The sequence below is a fragment of the Capra hircus genome, chromosome 2, assembly GCF_001704415.2.
Source record: "Capra hircus breed San Clemente chromosome 2, ASM170441v1, whole genome shotgun sequence".
Taxonomy (NCBI): domain Eukaryota; kingdom Metazoa; phylum Chordata; class Mammalia; order Artiodactyla; family Bovidae; genus Capra; species Capra hircus.
This window is the reverse complement of record NC_030809.1, coordinates 32,993,448-33,012,961: the sequence shown is the minus strand read 5'-3', so window position 1 is coordinate 33,012,961 and position 19,514 is coordinate 32,993,448. Positions and strand designations below refer to the sequence as shown.

Below are 19,514 nucleotides of genomic sequence, written 5' to 3'. Positions count from 1 at the left end.
GCGCAGGTTCAGTCCCTGGCTGGGGAACTGAGATTCTGCAAGCTGTACAGCACAGCTGAAAAAATGAATAAAAAAGCCTTCTACACCTTCTTTAGCTTCACCAGATGGGCTGCAGCAGGAAGGGGTAAAATAATAGCCGTAGCAGCCACATCTTCTCCAAACACCACACCCCTTTTCCTGTGACCCTCTTGTCTACAGGCAGAGGACTCCTCCCACAGGAGCCCCTTCAGAATATTTAACCTGACTTCTACTCAGCAAAGGAGAAGGAAATGGCAACCCACTCCAGGACTCTTGCCTGGAAAATCCCATGGACAGAGGAGCCTGGTAGGCTACACTCCACGGGGTCACGAAGAGTCGGACACGACTGAGTGACTTCACTTTTACTTTTCACTTTCATGCATTGGAGAAGGAATTGGCAACCCACTCCAGTGTTCTTGCCTGAAGAATCCCAGGGACAGCAGAGCCTGATAGGCTGCTGTCTATGGGGTCCCAAAGAGTTGGACTCGACTGAAGCGACTTAGCGGCAGCTACTCAGCAAAACAAAGAAATTTGCAAAAACGTAAAAACAGTGTCACCCTGCCATTTTTCCTTTGGTTTGCCAAAGTTATTTTCCCTTAAAAAGTGTTCTTTAATATTACTATGCAATGTGTTTGTTCTCATTAAGTGAATTAGTATTGTTTAAATGTCTAAGTTTTACATGGGAAAAACACACACCCATAAATAAAAGCTCTTAGCAGTGCTCAATTTTCAAGAATGCAGTGGTTTGAGCCCAAAATGTCTGGGTCCTCCTGCCACATATCTTGAAGACTTACATCTGAGAGTTCATGAACTACTTTTATCAGGGACTGGCACAAAAGTATGATATTCTGAAGCTGCCAGAATGTGTCAGTAAGATAAAGACCTGTGTTCCTGCTAACCTTCCCTTGACTCCAAGGCTTCAGCTGCACTGCGACATATTAAAGCCATCTTTTAAACCCACATGGCAGTCAGAGAGGGCGAGGGTAGGATGACTTGAGAACAGCACTGAAACATGTAAATGACCATATGTAAAATAGCTGGGCAATGCAAGTTCAATGCATGAAGCAGGGCACTTGAAGCCAGTGCTTTGGGACATCCCAGAGGGATGGGGTGGGGAGGGAGAAGGAAGCGGGGTTCAGGATCGGGGGACACATGTACACCCACAGCTGATTCACGTCGATGTATGGCAAAAACCACCACAATATTGTAAAGTAATTAGCCTCCAATTAAAATAAATTAATTAATTTTTTTAAAAACCTGCATGGCAGGAATTCCCTGGCGGCCTAGTGGTTAGGATTCCAGGCATTCACTGCCATGGCCCAGGTTCAGTTCCTGGTTGGGAAACTGAGATTCCACAAGGATGCACAGCACAGCGCCCCAAAATGAAAACAAAACTTCATGGCATTTACAGCGCTGGTCAACAGCTTTAACATCTCCAAATCACCAGGAAACACAAACAGCTACCCTAATTCTTGGCACCATATAATGAAAATGAATCAAAACTACACTGAATCAGTTCTTTCTTCTGTTCACATACAGATGACCATTTTCTCTTTTAAGATGGTTCTCATGCCTCTCTTAATCTTTCATTGGTTGTTTTAAATCACAGATCCCTTCAGAATCCAATTAAAGGTATGGTCACACACACACACACACCTTACATATAGACCCCTTCAGAATCCAATTAAAGGTATGGAACACACACATATACACATGCTTTACATACAATTTCAAGTTTGTTATGCTCTAGATGTGTAACTGATCTATTATATACAGTGAGTACACCCCCAAAATGAAATAAATCTGCTTATTCCAGAGTGGAGGCAGGGAGCAGACAAATTTTAGATAGGCATTATGAGAAGCCTTTTGGAGGAGGTAATATTTGAGCTGAAATGCAACTGATGAAAAGCTAGGCTCACAAAAATCTGGCGGACAGAATTTTAGACAGCCACTATGGGAGACATTTGAAGGAGGTAATGTTTGAGCTGAAATACAACTGATGAAAAGCTAGCCTCACAAAAATCTGGCAGAAGTACAGTTCAGATGGAAAAATCAGTGAGTGCAAAAGTCCTGGGGCAGGAGTGAGTTTGACATGTTTAATGAACCAAAAGGAGATGGTGGCTGAACAGTGTGGTCCGAGAGGCAGTCAGAGACTCTGCCCTGTGCAGAGTCTTGCGGACCCCAGCACAGAGTATTCTGATTGTAAAAGGAAACCACTGAAGGATTTTAAGAGTGGTAATGATATGAATGTGATTCAGATTTTCAAAAGATCACTCACAAGAATGTAGAAAATGGAGAAGGGGACCTGTTCTGAACGTTTTACAATAGGCCAGGGAGAGATCATTCGATGGTGGCTTGGACAAAAGCATAAACAGGAAATAGAAACGTGGGAAAATGAAAGACTCAGGGTACATTTTCAGGTGAAACTGAGAACTTTATGATATGGGATAAGCAAGAAAAATAGCAGCCAGGTGTGCCTACTGGTTTCTGCTTTGAGCAACTTTGGTACCATTTATTCCAACGGCACGGTTTACTGATATGAAGATTACCGAGGCAGAACAGGGTAAAGGTAAGGACGAGCAACAGACCTGCTCTCAACATACCAAGCCTGGAATCCCACTTCATCATCCAAATGGAGTTATCAGGTAGGCAAGAGATACTCTTTCCTACCCCATCCTCCTGCTGGATGTGCCCCATGGAGCAGACCTATGTTTCTACATAGAAACAAAATCTGGACCCTAACCATAGCCGCCTCCCAGTCCCCAGCGCACCCAAGTGACACTGTAAATTACTTTCATATGTGCTTAAACTTCATATTGCAGTTTGCTCATGCCAGATAATCACAGTCATAACTTGAAATAATTAAAAGGTTGATTCAAAGGAGGATATATTAACCCTGTCTCACAGACAATTAAACTAAGACATTCACTCCTTTAATTGATTTCCTCTTGACTAAGAAATAAGATGAAATGAAAATCTAACATTCTAACCTCTTAGACAGGGCTTTAGTAGATAATTTCATAGCAACTGTTATGGCTTGAATTGTGTCCCCCGACAAAAAGATGCTTAAGTCTTAAACCCCAGGACCTGTGATCTTATCTGGAAACAAGGTCTTCGTAAATGATCTAGTGTAGATGAGATCATTAGGGTGAGCACCCTAATCCAATATAACCAACTGGTATTTTAATCTTATAAAAAGTGGACATTTGGACACAAAGAGGCTACTCTGGCCACCTGATGTGGACAGCCCACTCATTGGAAAAGACTCTAATAATGGAAAAGATTGAAGGTGGAAGGAGAAGAGGGCGACAGAAGATGAGATGGCTGGATGGCATCACCAATGTGAAGGGCACGAACTTGGGCAAACTCTGGGAAAAGGTGAGGGACAGGGAGGCCTAGCCTACTGCAATCCATGAAATTGCAGAGTCGGATACAGCTTGGTGACTCAACAACGGCAAAAGGCACACAAGGGAGACTGCCATGTGAACTTGCAGGCTAAGAGCAGAGTGATGTATCTCTAACAGGATCACTGCCAGAAACCAAAGACTTTCTACCAGAAGGTAGGAGAGAGGCATGCTACAGACACTCCCTTACCTCCCTCAGAAGGTATCAGAGCAGCCTCACTAACACCTCGCTATCAGACTTCTAGGCTCCACAACTGTGAGACAATAAATTTCTGTTGTTCTCAAAGTCACCTGGTTTTTGGCACCCTGTTATGGCAGCCTTCAGAAACTAATACAGTAAATGAAAAGAACTTAGGTTTCACAGTTTGTAGAGGCCTAGATTCAACATTAACTGGAAGAGTAAGAGAGGCATATTTGAATTATATAATAATTAATTTTCTCCCCATACTTAGTAAAGCTATTTTCTAAGCTTTGTACCTGTCAGTAAGTTATCCTCTTTGACCTTTTAGCTTCTGATTAGTAAATTAAGACAGATAAAAGGATCAAAAGGAGATAATGTACAGTAAGTCATTTTGCAGTCCATGAGAATTATACAACAGAAAGTAATACCAGTATCAACATGATCACGTGACTATTACCTCAGTAAAAAATACACTTACATTAAATGTGTGTGTCTATCTATCATAAGCCATCATTACTTACCTACAGAAGATGTGCTCACATCCGCCTAAGCACACAGGCTCCCTCAGAATATTAGTGCTATTTGAAGAAAGAAAAATAATCAAGACTTAGGTCACTGTTAAACATTTTTTACCCAACATTTCACAAGTCCAAGACCCAACACTACTGTACTTGTTTCTCAAAACATAAGATATTACGGTCATATTCATTTGAAAGGCTGTAACTCCCTGATTAAATATTGTATCATCACACATCTGCTGAATTCAAATAGCAACTACCAAACTCAGGACAAACTGTAACACTTTTTATAATGCATATGCTATGAAATCATAGAAAGAAGCAACTTTGCTCAATATCTCTGAACCTCTTTCAAGTAAAACCAACCACTGGCCACTTCTTTCAATTCATGATTCAAAGTGTAGACCATAAATCTCAAAAGGAGACTCACAAATAGAATGACTATACAGTGTAATGTCCAAATGAAAATACTTCTGAGAGTAAAGGGGAGTGATAACTGGATAGAACAGCAGGTGTGAACCAAGACTATCGTAGAAAAACAGGACATCTGGTCCCCTTGACCATAAAAATTTATGGTTTCCCATTAAAAAAAAATAATAATAAAAAAAAATAAAAAAACTGCTTTCCAGTTGTTGTCAAGTAGCCATCTATTTTTTACAGATGTCTTTTCAGAAATGCAGCAATTCTTTCTATTTACAGGAAATTGTTTTATTCTTTAAAGCAACTGGGAATAGGAATCATCAGGTTGGCAGTCTGCAGAAAATTAAGTATCCCCAGCATTGTCCATCAAAAAACACCTGCTAAATTTGATAATCCGAAGAAGGTAAAGCTACTTAACTAATAAACACAGATCAAGTCATTAGTCAGAGGGCGTAATGTGGCAAGAAAAAACAGGAGAAGTAAAGCTTTTTAAAAATGAACTTTTTTTGGCTTATTATACTAACCCTAGGACCTTTAGGTATTTACATCATTATTATCCAATTATCTCTGCACACATCTCCCATATCAATAAAAATAGTTTTCTGTTTCTTGAAAGATCAAATGCATTACACTGCACATTTTAATAGATATGAACATTAAAGTGAAATTGAGTTTTCAGCAAGAGTGCTAAAAACAGAGCACACCCACAATGTTATTCTCAAGATATTGAAAATGGTGCTCACTGACATTATAAAACCCATCACTTTTTAAAAACTCAGAATATCTGATTTCTCTATCACACTACATAGAACACAGTGATAAAAATATGACTTGTGCTGGCAACTTCTGGCAATTCAGGTATTTCTGCTACAATGCTCATGCTAGCCCTATAATTTCTGTTCATTACTTGAGCTACCAAACCTAACCTCTGATCTCCGAATAAGTGTGTTAAATTCTACTTCATTACAAGCTCTGCTTCTGAGATCTCAAGAGTGGTGTGATCAAAAGTCCTCTTATCATAATATCCCCCTTCTCTTCTACCCCATCACCCTGACCAAACCTCTCCAGGTTGCTCTCCATCTGGAGAGACTTCCATTCAGTATTGGCTGCTTGGATTCCCTACCAGCCCAGGCCACAGGCCTGCTTCAGCACCATCTTCACCATCACCCCAATTCTACTAACCTCTCAGACACTCAAGAATGCCAATCTACAATGCTAGACAGGCTCCCCAGTCAGCTCTTTCTATGCCTGCACTCAGGCTCTGAATAACCACCATAAGAAGACAGAAATATATACAAACTTGTCTCTAAAACTCATCAGGTAGTTTCCTCACCGTTGTATCTCTACCAAAATGATGTAGTAGATGTTCTGTGAGTAAACAAACAAACGAATAGAATAGCAATGCCCAAGCTCTAAATCCCATTAATCTTACTGAAGCCAAACAGTGTGAGCTTTGTCCCACCAGATTTATTCCTACTTCCCCACCCTCCAGGTTCAGACTCATCCTTGGATCCCTTATCTTCTCTGCTTTCTAAAACAGTCTATTCACATGACTATAGCCACCTTTCATCTGCTAGCTGCATATAAACATCCAAAGTTAATCTCTCCTGCAATAAAAGAAAAAAAAAAAAAAAACCCTTTAGACTCTACCCTCCACTCTACCTTCCGCCCTACCTCTTCCCTTTCTTGTATATTTAAGATCTTAAATAAGGAATCTCACCAGCAAATCCTTCCCTGGCTTCCCTGGTGGCTCAGAGGTAAAGTGTCTGCCTCCAATACAGGAGACCCGGGTTTGATCCCTGAGTCTGAAAGATACCCTGGAGAAGGAAATGGTAACCCACTCCAGTATTCTTGCCTGGAGAATCCCATGGACAGAGAAGCCTGGTAGGCTACAGTCCATGGGGTTGCAAAGAGTTGGACAGGATTGAGCGACTTCATCTCCACTTTCACTTTCACCAGCAAATCCAGGAGTTCCCTAGCACCAGGGACTAGTTTTGTGGAGGGCAATTTTTCCATGCACTAGTTGGAGAGTAGGTGGGGTTTGGGGATGATTCAAGAGCATTACAGTTATTGTGCATTTTATTTCTATTATTATTACATCAGCTCCATCTCTGATCATCAGGCATTAGATCCTGGAGGTTGGGGACCCCTTAGCTAATCTGCCTTTTCTTCCTAGCTTTAACTCCCATCACTCTGTTCACACTGCTCAACAAAACATGTTTTGGTCCTCCTTCTCCCCGACTTCCCTGTGAAATAACATCAACCTCACGTTCTTTCCTGAAACCTTCCCTGAGTTTTAATTTTCTTAGTTTGCTGAGTTCAATACTTCCTTAGCTGCTTCTTTTCCTATTTCTCAATGGAGGTATACCCTCAGGATGCAGCCCACAGCCTTCTGGCTCTCTCTGCCAATACTCAATGACAGACTCAATGACTTGATTCTATTTATAAACTTAAATTTCCTTCCTAAAATGACTCTGAATTTCTTGATCTACAGTTCTTACCCTTCACCCCAGCAACAAGATACTACAGTGCAATTAGCAATGAATCTAGTACTATGAATAACTGGTCAACTATAGTAATTATTTTAATTAATGACCTTGAAAATATTTTTTATTGCTGTTAATAAATGAGAAAAGACACTGGAAGAGTGAATGAAAAGTACGTGCATGTGTGAGTTAGGGGAAGGAGCAGGGAGAGAAGTGTTATAGCCAAAGCTGGGAGTAGGTCAAAAGAATTCTCATGGAAGAGCTCAAAGAATAGATCCGCTACACAGAGGGTGACACTGATTTCTGTCAATAGTGAGACTTTCTCAAATGTCTAGAGCTTCGCTGAGAAGATGCTCTGGAATAAAAGAATTCTTATTACAACCAGACAATACCTATCAAAATTTTAAATGTGCCAAACTTTAACTCAACTATTCTACTGCCAGCAATTTATTTTTCAGATGATCTCAGATGCTTGCAAAACTGAAACTTCAAAATAGTAGAGATGTCTATCTAAACAAGACGCCAAAAGCTTCCAGAGACTAAGATAAAATGTTAGATATATATACACACATATTTTTTAAAGAATTCAGAATAGTATAAGTCATCTCAAGGGAGACAACGGGCATTAGGTCTTCACAGTAATGACTAAAAATTATTTTGTACTTTGAATACGATACCCAGTCATCTCCCACAGTAGAAAGCTGATCACTGGTAATCAGACAAGTCATCTTTCAGAGTAGGAAGTTAGGGAATTAGCAAATAACGTCCAAAACAGAAAAAAAAAAAATCTAGAACTAGCAATAGAAACACATTTGGTCACGTGGAAGTTAAAAGAATTAAGAGATGAAAGAGGCTGGACCTGGAGTATAGAACTCAAAGGTGATAGGAATGAGGCGAAAGAATGTTTCATTACAGTAGTACAGTCTTTGTCCCACTGATTTTGTCAACCGTGTTCAGGCATAATTTCAATTTAAAATTTTTTAATGTAAAGACACATGGACAAGGACATTTACTCTAAGCGAAGTCTTGTGTTTATATAGCACAAGACTGAAAACTAAATTTCTACCAAGGAAATGGTTAAATAAATCATGACACATCTACCTGGTCACTGTATCCTCTCATCTGAGGTACAAAGTGCTTATATAAATAGAGAACCACTCAAGGGACACACAAGTAATTGATCACAGTGGGTTCCTGAAGAAGGTTCAGACTTACTTGTCATTCACTTAACAAATACTGAATGACTATATACTGTGTTAATTCATATACATGTATTACTTTCAGGTTTTAAAACACAGTTTTAAACAGTTCTTCACAATTTGGTTACTCCAAAGCAAAAACTGCTCTTATCACACCAGTCAGTGTCTGTTAACATTTCTCAAACACCTTAAGTCCAATGCCAAGCCCAGGACTGCTCAGACTGTCCCCAGTTCCTCCTCTTCCAACACATTTTCCAAATACTCTCCAGGATGACAGAATAAAAGTGACACTAAACAAAGAAGCATAGAAACACTTGGAATTTTGTTTCCATACCATTCACTCCTGCAGAATCTGTACCCCGCAGCAGACACACACTGGACGCAAAGCTGACTGCATTATACTCCTTCCTAAGGGGCTTACTAATCTAGTTAGGTAGCTTTATAAGCCAAGTTAACATGTGTCTTAAGTACAAAATCTAAAGTTCCACACAGGGCATCAAGCAGGGGCTCTGGAAACCAATGTTGAAAACTAAGTATTTTGTATTTTATCTTCCTCATTCCTTTTTTTTTTTTTAAGTCTCCAAATAGATCATAGTCCTACGGACAAGAAACTTGACTTTCATTTTTTCTGAGCTCCCCAACACACCATTACCTACCTAGCATGGTGCCATGTGATTTCAATAAATCCTTAGTGCATGAATCAAGTCGAAGACTACATATAAAAATGCATTTATATTAGCAATTCTATTTTATCCTCACCCTGTATTTTGTCTGATATACAGGGGAAAAAAGCCAGAGGAATAAGAAAATACATTTGCCTGGTAACAGGATTTCTGCACCTTGAAAATTCAGCTACTTTACTTTTTTCCATCTGCCGTCATACTTTTGTTACTTTACATGTAGCTGATTTAGAAAGACCTGTAATCAGAGGATTAAAACTAAGTGAAGAAATAAGTAGGGAAAACAGACTTTTTTTTTTAAAGGTCTTACTGACAGAAAATTTTCTTTGCAGAGAAGAAAAAGAAAGTAAATTCAGTTGAGATAACAATACTGAGGCAGACCTATTTCTGAACTGAACTGGTCCCTAAATTTCCATGAGATATCAACTGCTATTTAGTATTAGGCAAGATAGCAGAAGGAAATGGCAACCCACTCCAGTACTCTTGCCTGGAAAATTTCATGGACAGAGGAGCCTTGTAGGCTACAGTCCATGGGGTCGCAAAGAGTCGGATACAACTGAGCAACTTCACTCACTCACTCACTCAAGATAGCTACTGGGCTTCCCTGGTGGCTCAGTGGTAAAGAATCCGCCTGCCAAGTAGGAGACTTGGGTTCAATCCCTGGGTCTGGAAGATGCCCTGGAGGAGAAAATGGCAACCTACTCCAGCATTCTTGCCTGGGAAATTCCACAGACAGAGGAGCCTGGAGGGCTACTGTCAATGGGGTCAGCAAAAGAGCTGGACCTGATTTAGCTGATTTAGACTGCTACTACAGTGCTCAAGCATTTCAGAAAATCCCCATGCTCTTTTAAACGTGGACCAACACACTTACCAAAATGCAGAGGCTCACCAAGTGAACTATACAATCTGGGTTTTTTTCTTAAGGGGAAAAAAACAAAATTGTTAGCAAATAAAGGAATATGGACAATGACAGGAAAGCATATTATTTTGCACAGTTATTCTGTATGTCAGATTCAAGTAAATCACAGGGAAAAATAATAATTCATGTCTAATTATTCAGTTCAGTCACTCAGTTGTCCGACTCTTTGTGACCCCATGGACTACAGCACACCAGGCCTCCAGGCCCATCACCAACTCCCGGAGCTTACTCAAACTCATGTCCATTGGGTCGGTCATGCCATCCAACCATCTCATCCTCTGTTGTCCCCTTCTCCTCCCGCCTTCAATCTTTCCCAGCATCAAGGTCTTTTCAAATGGGTCAGTTATTCGCATCAGGTGGCCACAGTACTGGAGTTTCAGCTTCAGCATCAGTCCTTCCAATAAATATTCAGGACTGATTTCCTTTAGGATGGACATGAACAGAATGGATCCCCTTGCAGTCCAAGGGGCTCTCAAGAGTCTTCTCCAACACCACAATTGAAAAGCATCAATTCTTCGATGCTCAGCTTTCTTTACAGTCCAACTCTCACATCCATATATGACTACTGGAAAAACCACAGCTTCGACTGGCAAAGTAATGTCTCTGCTTTTTAATATGCTGTCTAGGTTGGTCTTAACTTTTCTTCCAAGGAGCAAGCATCTTTTAATTTCATGGCTCCAGTCACCATCTGCAGTGATTTTGGAGCCCCCAAAAATAAAGTCTCTCACAGTTTCCATTGTTTCACCATCTATTTCCCATGAAGTGATGAGACCGGATGCCACGATCTTTGTTTACTGAATGCTGAGTTTCAAGCCAACTTTTTCACTCTCCTGTTTCACTTTGATCAAGAGGCTCTTTAGTTCTTCGCTTTCTGCCGTAAGTGTTGTCATCTGCATATCTAATTATTTAGTGTCAATAAATATTGAATAAATCAGTGAGTCAAACATCAAAGGGGTTAATAGAATTCTATACCCTAAAGTCTAACAGAATAGAATCTACTATTAGGAGACAGATAAGCCACAGAGAATATTATGTACATCCAACTCAAATACTTTCGGTTATTTTGTCTTCCGATATATTCCCTTTCTATCAAAGCAAAACAGTATCTAAGTAACTCCTGATGCTCCTGTTCTTAAAGCATCACTTCCGCTACCAGGTGGCTCAGACGGTAAGCGTCTGTCTGCAATGCGGGAGACCCGGGTTCAATTCCTGGGTCAGGAAGATCTCCTGGAGAAGGAAATGGCTACCCCAGTATTCTTGCCTGGAAAATCCCACGGACAGAGGAGCCTGGTAGGCTACAGTCCATGGGGCTGCAAAGAGTCGGACACAAGTCAAGTCAAGTCGACTTGACTTCACTTCACTTCACTTCTTTCACCTACCTGATGTTCATATACTGAGTTTTAAGGCTTGCTGCTGCTGCTGCTGCTAAGTCGCCTCAGTCGTGTCCGACTCTGTGCGACCCCATAGACAGCAGCCTACCAGGCTTCCCTGTCCCTGGGATTCTCCAGGCAAGAACACTGGAGTGGGTTGCCATTTCCTTCTCCAGTGCATGAAAGTGAAAAGTGAAAGGGAAAGCACTCAGTCGTGTCTGACTCTGTGCGACCCCATAGACAGCAGCCCACCAGGCTCCCCCATCCATGGGATTTTCCAGGCAAGAGTACTGGAGTGGGTTCTCTGGAGTTTTAAGGCTTAGACACAGGTATTCACCTTTGATAGATGAAGTATTCCAGCCACATCAGTAAACAAGGATCACAGTCATCAGCGATTTCAACCCTGAATGTCTGAGCCTGAAGGGCAACCAGGAAGGAAAACAATACCTCCAATCCAGCAGTTAGTAGCCTGCAGCCACTCCCTACAGGGGGCCCAGATGCTACTGGCCCCAAATAGCTGAGATGCCTCTGAAAGGAATGACTTCTCTGAGCCCAGACCTGCATCTTCCCATACACAGAAAAGTGCTAAATTCCTTAACCTGAGATATTTGATTTTAATTCACAAAAATGCTTTTGATATTCAGACTACCCACCTTTTGTTGCAAACTTCTATGTAAACTGACTCCTCCCAGCCCCCAAGCAATACTCTCAGGGTTACCTGACATGCTGTCTCCTGTGCTTGAAGTCCTAAAAATTCCCACTGAATAAAACATAACTCTCAAATTCTAGGTTGTGACTATTTTTTAAGTCGACATTTTTATACCCTCTTTCCCACTTACTTCCGGGAGTATGCTTTCGATTGCCATGTATTTGCTGATAACTTTCAAATTTGCACTGAGCCTGAAACTCTCCTCAGCCTCAGACCTGCATAACAGTAACTTCACTTGCAAGACCATCTCCTCTGCTACAGAGGTCAGTAACTAAAAGGTGCTCAATGTCTCTGGTAAGTTTCCCCAGCAGTCACAAGCCCTATATAACATCAGGTCTGTGTAGCCTGTAACAGGACTGTGCATGTCTTGGTTCTAGCTCTAAATCCACAGGGGAAAGACCTGCACCTTTACATCTGCCCTGAAGCCTTATTGTTGTTGTTTCGTTCAGTTGCTAACTCCTGTCCAGCTCTTTGTAACCCCATGGGACTGCAGCACGCCAGGCTTCCCTGTCCATCACCAACTCCCTCAAACCCATGTCCATCGAGTCTGTTATGCCATCCAACCATCTTATACTCTATTGTCCTCTTCTCCTCCTGCCCTCAATCTTGCCCAGCATCAGGGTCTTTTCCAATGATTGGGCTCTTTGGATCAGATGGCCAAAGTATTGGAGCTTCAGCTTCAGCATTGGTCCTCCCAATGAATATTCAGGACTGACTTCCTTTAGGATTGACTGGTTTGATCTCCCTGCAGTCCAAGGGATTCTCAAGAGTCTTCTCCAGCACCACAGTTCAAAAGCATCAATTCTTCAGCTTTCAGCCTTCCTTATGGTCCAACTCTCACATCTGTACATGACCACTGGAAAAACCATAGCTTTGACTATACAGACCTGTCGACAAAGTAATGTCTCTGCTTTTTAACATGCTGTCTAGGTTTGCCACAGCTTTTCTTCCAAGGAGCAAGCATCTTTTAATTTCATAACTGCAGTCACCGTCTGCAGTGATTTGGGATGCCCAAGAAAATAAAGTCTGTCACTGTCTCCATTGTTTCTCCATCTATTTGCCATGAAATGATGGGACCGGATGTGATGATGAAGCCTTAGTCACTGTTTACTATGGGTAATTATCCCCCAGGAACCTAGGGAGGATTCCTGGCATTTCAAATGAACTGCCCAGGTCCTCTGGTACTCACACCTGCAATGTAATCTTAACCTAGATGCTTTAATATCTTAATTTAACAAACACTAAGAAACTATACGTCCAACACTGTGGCAAATGTGGACCTACCCTTCTGAAATGTGTAGTATCAGTGAAAGAGAAAGGTGCCAATCAAAGAAACCAAAAGACCACAGAAGTAAATAAATCCCACAATTTGGAGGACATGATACAATGGTCTGTGCCTTTTTCTATGTGTACATCCAACTTAACTAAAAAATTTTAAATGACATTTTGCATCCAAAACATGCTAATAATTCCAGAATCTGAGAACAGTAAAGAGTTTGAAAAATCAAGTCATCCATTTTCCTCATTTTACTTAGGAGGATGCCAGAGTCCAGGGAAAGTTACACAAGTGGCTCTCCTTAGGGAGTAACAATGCTTCTAATCTAGGATCTGACCTTGTCCTAACTCTGCCCACCTGACTCACTCCCTTCCTATTCTATATAATTTTCCACATATTTTCATGTGCTATAATCTTCTATCTGGATCCACCTATAAAAATCTATCTAAACCCCAATTCAAAAGCCCAGGAAGCTTTCCTCCATTAGCCCTGCACAAATACTCATTTCTGCATCCCCTAATTTACCCTGGATTGTGTGTTGCTGCTGTTGCTAAGTCACTTCAGTCGTGTCCGACTCTGTGTGACCCCATAGATGGCAGCCCAACAGGCTCCCCCATCCCTGAGATTCTCCAGGCAAGAACAGTGGAGTGGGTTGCCATTTCCTTCTCGAAAGCATGAAAGTGAAAAGTAAAAGCGAAGTCGCTCAGTCGTGTCCGACCCTCAGCGACCCCATGGACTACAGCCTACCAGGCTCCTCCGTCCATGGGATTTTCCAGGCAGGAGTACTGGAGTGGGCTGCCATTGCCTTCTCCCGGATTGTGTGTTAGGGTAACACATTTCACCTCTTACAGCTCAAGATACCCTCCTTGAGGGTGGAAAGCCTCAGGGCATCGGGACACACAAGTGCCTCACAGTTGCTCATCAATGTCCTAACAATGAAGGCAATAATCATCCCATTAAAGGATGGATGGCCTGTAAAAAACACCTCTGAACAATCAGAACTAATGAAGAAAGACAAATTCCTGATGCTGGCATCAGGAATTCTATCCTTTATTTTACAAGCATCCATATAGCAATTCAAACAGAACACACACTGCTCTGAGTACCTTATAAATATTAACTCATTTAATTCCCTTAACAAACTTACAAAGTAAAAACTACTAACTCATCTCGCAGATGAAGAAAAGGAAATATATAAAAATGAAATAATTTGTCCAAAATCGCTGAGCCAGGATTTGAAGCCAGGATCCAAAATCCATTCTCTTAACCACTAAGCTATGCAACTTCAAAACAATGTCAATCACCTTTACTATTAACAAAATGACCAGAGATAATTTAGAAAAATAAAATCACCTATCTTAAAAAACACAAAACTACATTTTTACTTTTTACTAAAAGTTGACTTAAAAAAATCATTAGAATAAGGACCTAATAAAGACCTATAGTATAACACAGAGAATATTCAATATCAATGGTTTATGGTAATAAACCATAATGGAAAATATGAAAAAATGTACATATATTACTGAATCACTTTGCTGTACACCAGACAATAACACAACACGTTGTAAATCAACTACACTTCAATTTTTTTAAAAGTCACTAGAATTCCAAGTTAAAATTGTGGTAGATGCTAAACTCCAACCCCCACCAAAAAAATATATCAAGAGGTATCTAATTATTTTATCTCACAAAACAGTGTCAAATGACACCTGGGCTTTCACACTACATTTCCTAATTCCTGCTTCCTTTAGGAACACGTTATTCTCATGCTTTTGGCCAGCCTCTCAAACGACAGTCTTCCTGTTTCATTTTTGCAAATCTTTAAATAGCTACTATTTGGTTGTGAAGCACGCACTTAACACAAATGTCACATCTGGCCTCTTGAACAATTTCATCAGCTTCGCCTTGAAGTCATACTCCTGTTAAAGGTCAAGAAAGGATGCCCTGTAATGTAGCCAATCCACCCTCACCCACCAGTAATGCTTGCTCCAAAACAGATATAATGTTCTACACAGGACAGGTGACAGCTGGGAACGGGAGATGGATAACAGCTGCAAGCTGAATGTGAGGGTAATTGGGGTAATCACTGGCCCACTGAGTAAAACTGTGAAGCTCTATAAAAAGGACATACTGACACACAATTGCAGATAATATGACTTTGTTTTGAATGATGGGTAGCAAAAGCAAGAAACAGGGCATCCTGAGTTGCTCCTTCCAAGCTATGATACAGCCACTAAGCAAAGCATAAGTGGGAAGACTGGGCTGGTTTTCTCCCATACTTTACTCGCCACAGACAATGCCAAATGTGCAGTGACAGGAAGAGGAACACTAATCATTTCTAAACACTAAACCCTATCTGACGCTAAATTTTCCATCAAAAAGGATTTTTTAACCTTAAGATGTTTTAAAATAGTTTTGCAAACTATTGCCTATGCACCAAATCAAGCCTATTTTTGTACAGCCTTTGAGCTAAGAACTTTTTTATGTTTTTAATTGATGCTTTTGAACTGTGGTGTTGGAGAAGACTCTTGAGAGGCCCTTGGACTAAAGGAGATCCAACCAGTCCATTATAAAGGAGATCAGTCCTGGGTGTTCTTTCGAAGGAATGATGCTAAAGTTGAAACTCCAGTACTTTGGCCACCTCATGCGAATTGCTGACTCATTGGGAAAGACTCTGATGTTGGGAGGGATTGGGGGCAGGAGGAAAAGGGGATGACAGAGGATGAGATGGCTAGATGGCATCGCTGACTCGATGAATGTGAGTCTGAGTGAACTCCAGGAGTTGGTGATGGATAGGGAGGCCTGGTGTGCTGCAATTCATGGGGTCGCAAAGAGTTGGACACAACTGAGCGACTGAACTGAGCTAAGAATTTTTTTATGTTTTTAAGGGTTGTAAAAAACAAAAGAACATTGTGTGGCCAGCAAAGCCTTAAATATATACCATATGACCCTTAGAGTTTGCAGAGCCCTATGTTAAAATAAGCACAAAAGGAATAGCCAAGATTTAGTTAATCCACCAGTGGTTCACATATTAATTTTGTGCTTTCAATCACTGGAGTTAAATATTATTACCCATGCAGGATGAGTTGTATTAAAAATCTAGACCTAGTTACCGATGTCTACTTTCAGTCTTTTTTGGCTCTTATTGTTTGCTCACTTTAATAAAACTGGAAAAATACTGGTAGGGGATAAAACTGAAACTGGCCTTATTAGATTTTAGGACAATCTATAGATTATTCCTATAGATTACCTCTTTTGTCCACCTTCCTCCCAAACCATTCAGCAAGCAGACTGTATTTTTGTATGTTTAAGACACTTGTTGTAGGACTTCCCTGATGTCCAGTGGTTAAGAATCGGCCTTGCAATGCAAGGAATGTGGTTCCGTCCCTGGTTGGATAGCTAATATCCCACAAGTTTTGCAGAAACTAAGCCCACAAGTGACTCAGCTACTGACCCCATGTGCCGCCAAGGAAAGATCTCTCACATAACAAAACGAAAAAAGAAAAAGGTCCCACATGAAGCAACTAAGACCAAATGTAGCCAAAAAAAAAAAAAAAAGACAACTATTGTCAATCACTTGTTCTATGATAATCACAATGGCCACCCCAACAGTTGAACTCTACTGTCTAATGAAGCAACATGTTGCTACCCTCGCACCTTCCATACTGAAATGTACCATCTGAATGTCTAACTTTCATTGACTTTTAAAGGTGTTACTACAGTTGCCTCTGTTTTAACAGCTGGAAGAGCCAGTTTGTTTGAAATTTTTTATTCTCAGATGGATGACCTGTGAGCTATGGGAAAACACACACAATCAGAATGCCTTCATATACAAACACGCCACTTTCCTAGTGTCACGATGTCATTTCATCACAAGTTTTAAAGTTTTTGAAAACAAAATATAACTACAAAATTCTGACAGTGAAGTCCTTTCAGTTTGAAAAAGTTGCTATATTACTTATGCTTTCTGTACAACTAAGTTCTGCAAGTTGGAAATCACAGTGAGAAAACAAAGTCCAAAAAAGAAATATGATAGAACAGTCACAAGCAGGGAGAAAAGCTGCCAAGGTGATAGTGATGCAGAAATACTGAGCTGTGCACACAGCAGGGGCTCAATAAATGATTTTTGAGCAGGAAAAGTGAGATAAACCCTTTTCTGGTTTTATAAACCTTCTTGACCTCTATATTAGGAGAAGCTACAGGAAAAGGAGAAGCAAGGAGTACCAGTCATAAAAATGATGGAATGAAAACCTTGAAAGGATTCCCATGGTGTCTAACAGTATGAAGGAAAACAAGCAAAAGTTAATAACATACAGCATCTCTAGGAGCTGGAATCCCAAGCCACACAGTCTTTGATCAAACCAAGGAAATGTGGAACTGAATGCGCAATTGGCAGTGTCCATTACACTGGCATCTTCAATCGCCAACAAGGGTACCCAAAACTCCCCCTCCCCAAACAAGGCTGCGACGGAGAACTGATCAAAGGAGCCAGTTCAGCAAAGTGACTGCTGCTTTATATTTAGCGGGCCTCTTCAAACCTTACAGCCCTGGGCCTAAGGTTTTGAAATCACCCTGGACACAAGAACCAGGGGCAAGGTGAACAGTGCAGATGCCTCAGCCCTACCGATTCAAACTGTGCAGGCGGGAACTGGGATCCTCCTCTTTAGCCACACCTCTAGACTCTTTTGCCCGCTAAAGTTCAAAAACTACCATCTTAGATGGTGTTTGGTGCAGCTGAAAGGCAGAAAGTCGCCCGAAAAGGATTGAATGGGGGCCAGACGGGGGAGAACGAACACCAGATCCCTGTTGCTGTTCCGTCGTAAGTCGTGTGGAACTCTTTGAGACCCCCTAGACTGCAGCAGGCCAGATCCCTGGGCATGTATTAACACTACTCGCCCGCCCAAATAGGGGACGGTAAGGGAAGCGGGAATGAAAGGAGGAAATCGGAGGTTTGAGGAGACCCCTGGCCGCGCTGCGGCCCTCCCGGAAGCCCCCTCGAGAATCGGTCTTTACCAGCGTGAGCAGCGCAGCAGCTTCTCCAGCCGGTCAAGCGCGGCGCGGCTGTGGGCCCAGGCCCCGCGACCTGCCGGCTTCATGGCGGGCGCAGGATGAGACTGGTTCCCAGAGCGGACCCTCGGCTGCCGGTTCCCCTGCATCGCCCCGCCCTCGCGGAGTAGGCTCCTCCGAAGGCGGGAGGCTGAGAGAACTCGGGCAACCTCCGAGACACCGGAGACCGGCAACCCGACTCCTCGCCCCCAGCCCAAGCAGTTCCTAGGTCTGGGCCAGCGGGACGCCTAGGGGGCGGGGCGCGCGGGATGGGCGGGGCGCGCGGGGTGGGCGGAGCAAGGCCGAAACGCGCCAAAAGCAGGGGCACTCTAGCTGGTGGGGCGGGGCCTAGACAGGGGGAGCGGCCGCCGCAGAACCCTTGTGTTGGAGGGAAAGGGGGCGGGGCCACAGGCTGTCTGGAGGGATAAATGCAAAAACCTGAGACGATTCTAAGGAACTTTCACTGAATTTAATCAATGGAAAGTCACAAGCCGAGAAGTTTTAAGTATTATCTATGTTACTCGTTCAGTCGTGTCTAACTCTTTGCAACCCCCGTGGACTGTAGCCCGCCAGGCTCCTCTGTCCATGGGATTTTCCAGGCAAGATAACTGGAGTGGGTTGCCATGCCCTCCTCCAGGGAATCTTCCGGACCCAGGGATGGAACCTGGGTCTCCTTATTGGCAGGCGAATTCTTTACCGTCTGAGCCACCAGGGAAGCCCTATAAGGAGTGCTATTTCGACAGCTGCTTTGTTTGGAAAAGCTTTGCTGTGACACTGAAGATGCCACTCTTGATTCCTAAGAAAGTATCTTTATTTTCTTTCCCTACTTCCTCTTCCACCCCCACCCCAGGCTTTTCTGTGATCGCCATATATATAGACAGACTTCTCCGGTGGCTCAGAGGGTAAAGCGTCCACCTGCAATGCGAGAGACCTGGGTTCGATCCCCGGGTCAGGAAGATCCCTGGAGAAGGAACTCCACTACTGTTGCCTGGAAAATTCCACGGACAGAGGAGCCTGTTAGGCTACAGCCCATGGGACTGTAAAGAGTCGCACACGACTGAGCAACTTCACTTCGATACACCCAGACACTGACTACTACTCACCCCTTCAACCCGCCCCCATCCACTCCACTGCCAAATCTTTGCATTTTCCCCCCCGACTTACTCGCAGATTTTCCCATTTCTGTCGTCACAACAGGTCCAGTTGTATCATTTTAGCCTAGATTTTCCCCATCACCTTCTAGCTGATTCCCCGGTGTCCCCCCAAGTCCCCTTCAATCTTTAAG

At 42.3% G+C, this 19,514-nt stretch overlaps 1 protein-coding gene across 2 annotated transcripts in view; it reads right to left on the bottom strand.

Annotated features, from left to right (window-relative positions):
* Window positions 1-18,485, bottom strand: part of BARD1 (BRCA1 associated RING domain 1) — an 86,867-nt gene extending 68,382 nt beyond the window's left edge. Inside the window, exons 1-2 of one of the 2 annotated variants that reach the window (XM_013972552.2) lie at window positions 18,197-18,485; window positions 4,125-4,181 (exon numbers count right to left, since the gene is read on the bottom strand). In XM_013972552.2, the coding sequence (XP_013828006.2) occupies window positions 4,125-4,181; window positions 18,197-18,339 (200 nt within the window). In that variant the 5' untranslated portion in view covers window positions 18,340-18,485. The remainder of the gene's footprint in view (window positions 1-4,124; window positions 4,182-18,196) is intronic. The other variant, XM_018059882.1, reaches the window with a different exon arrangement.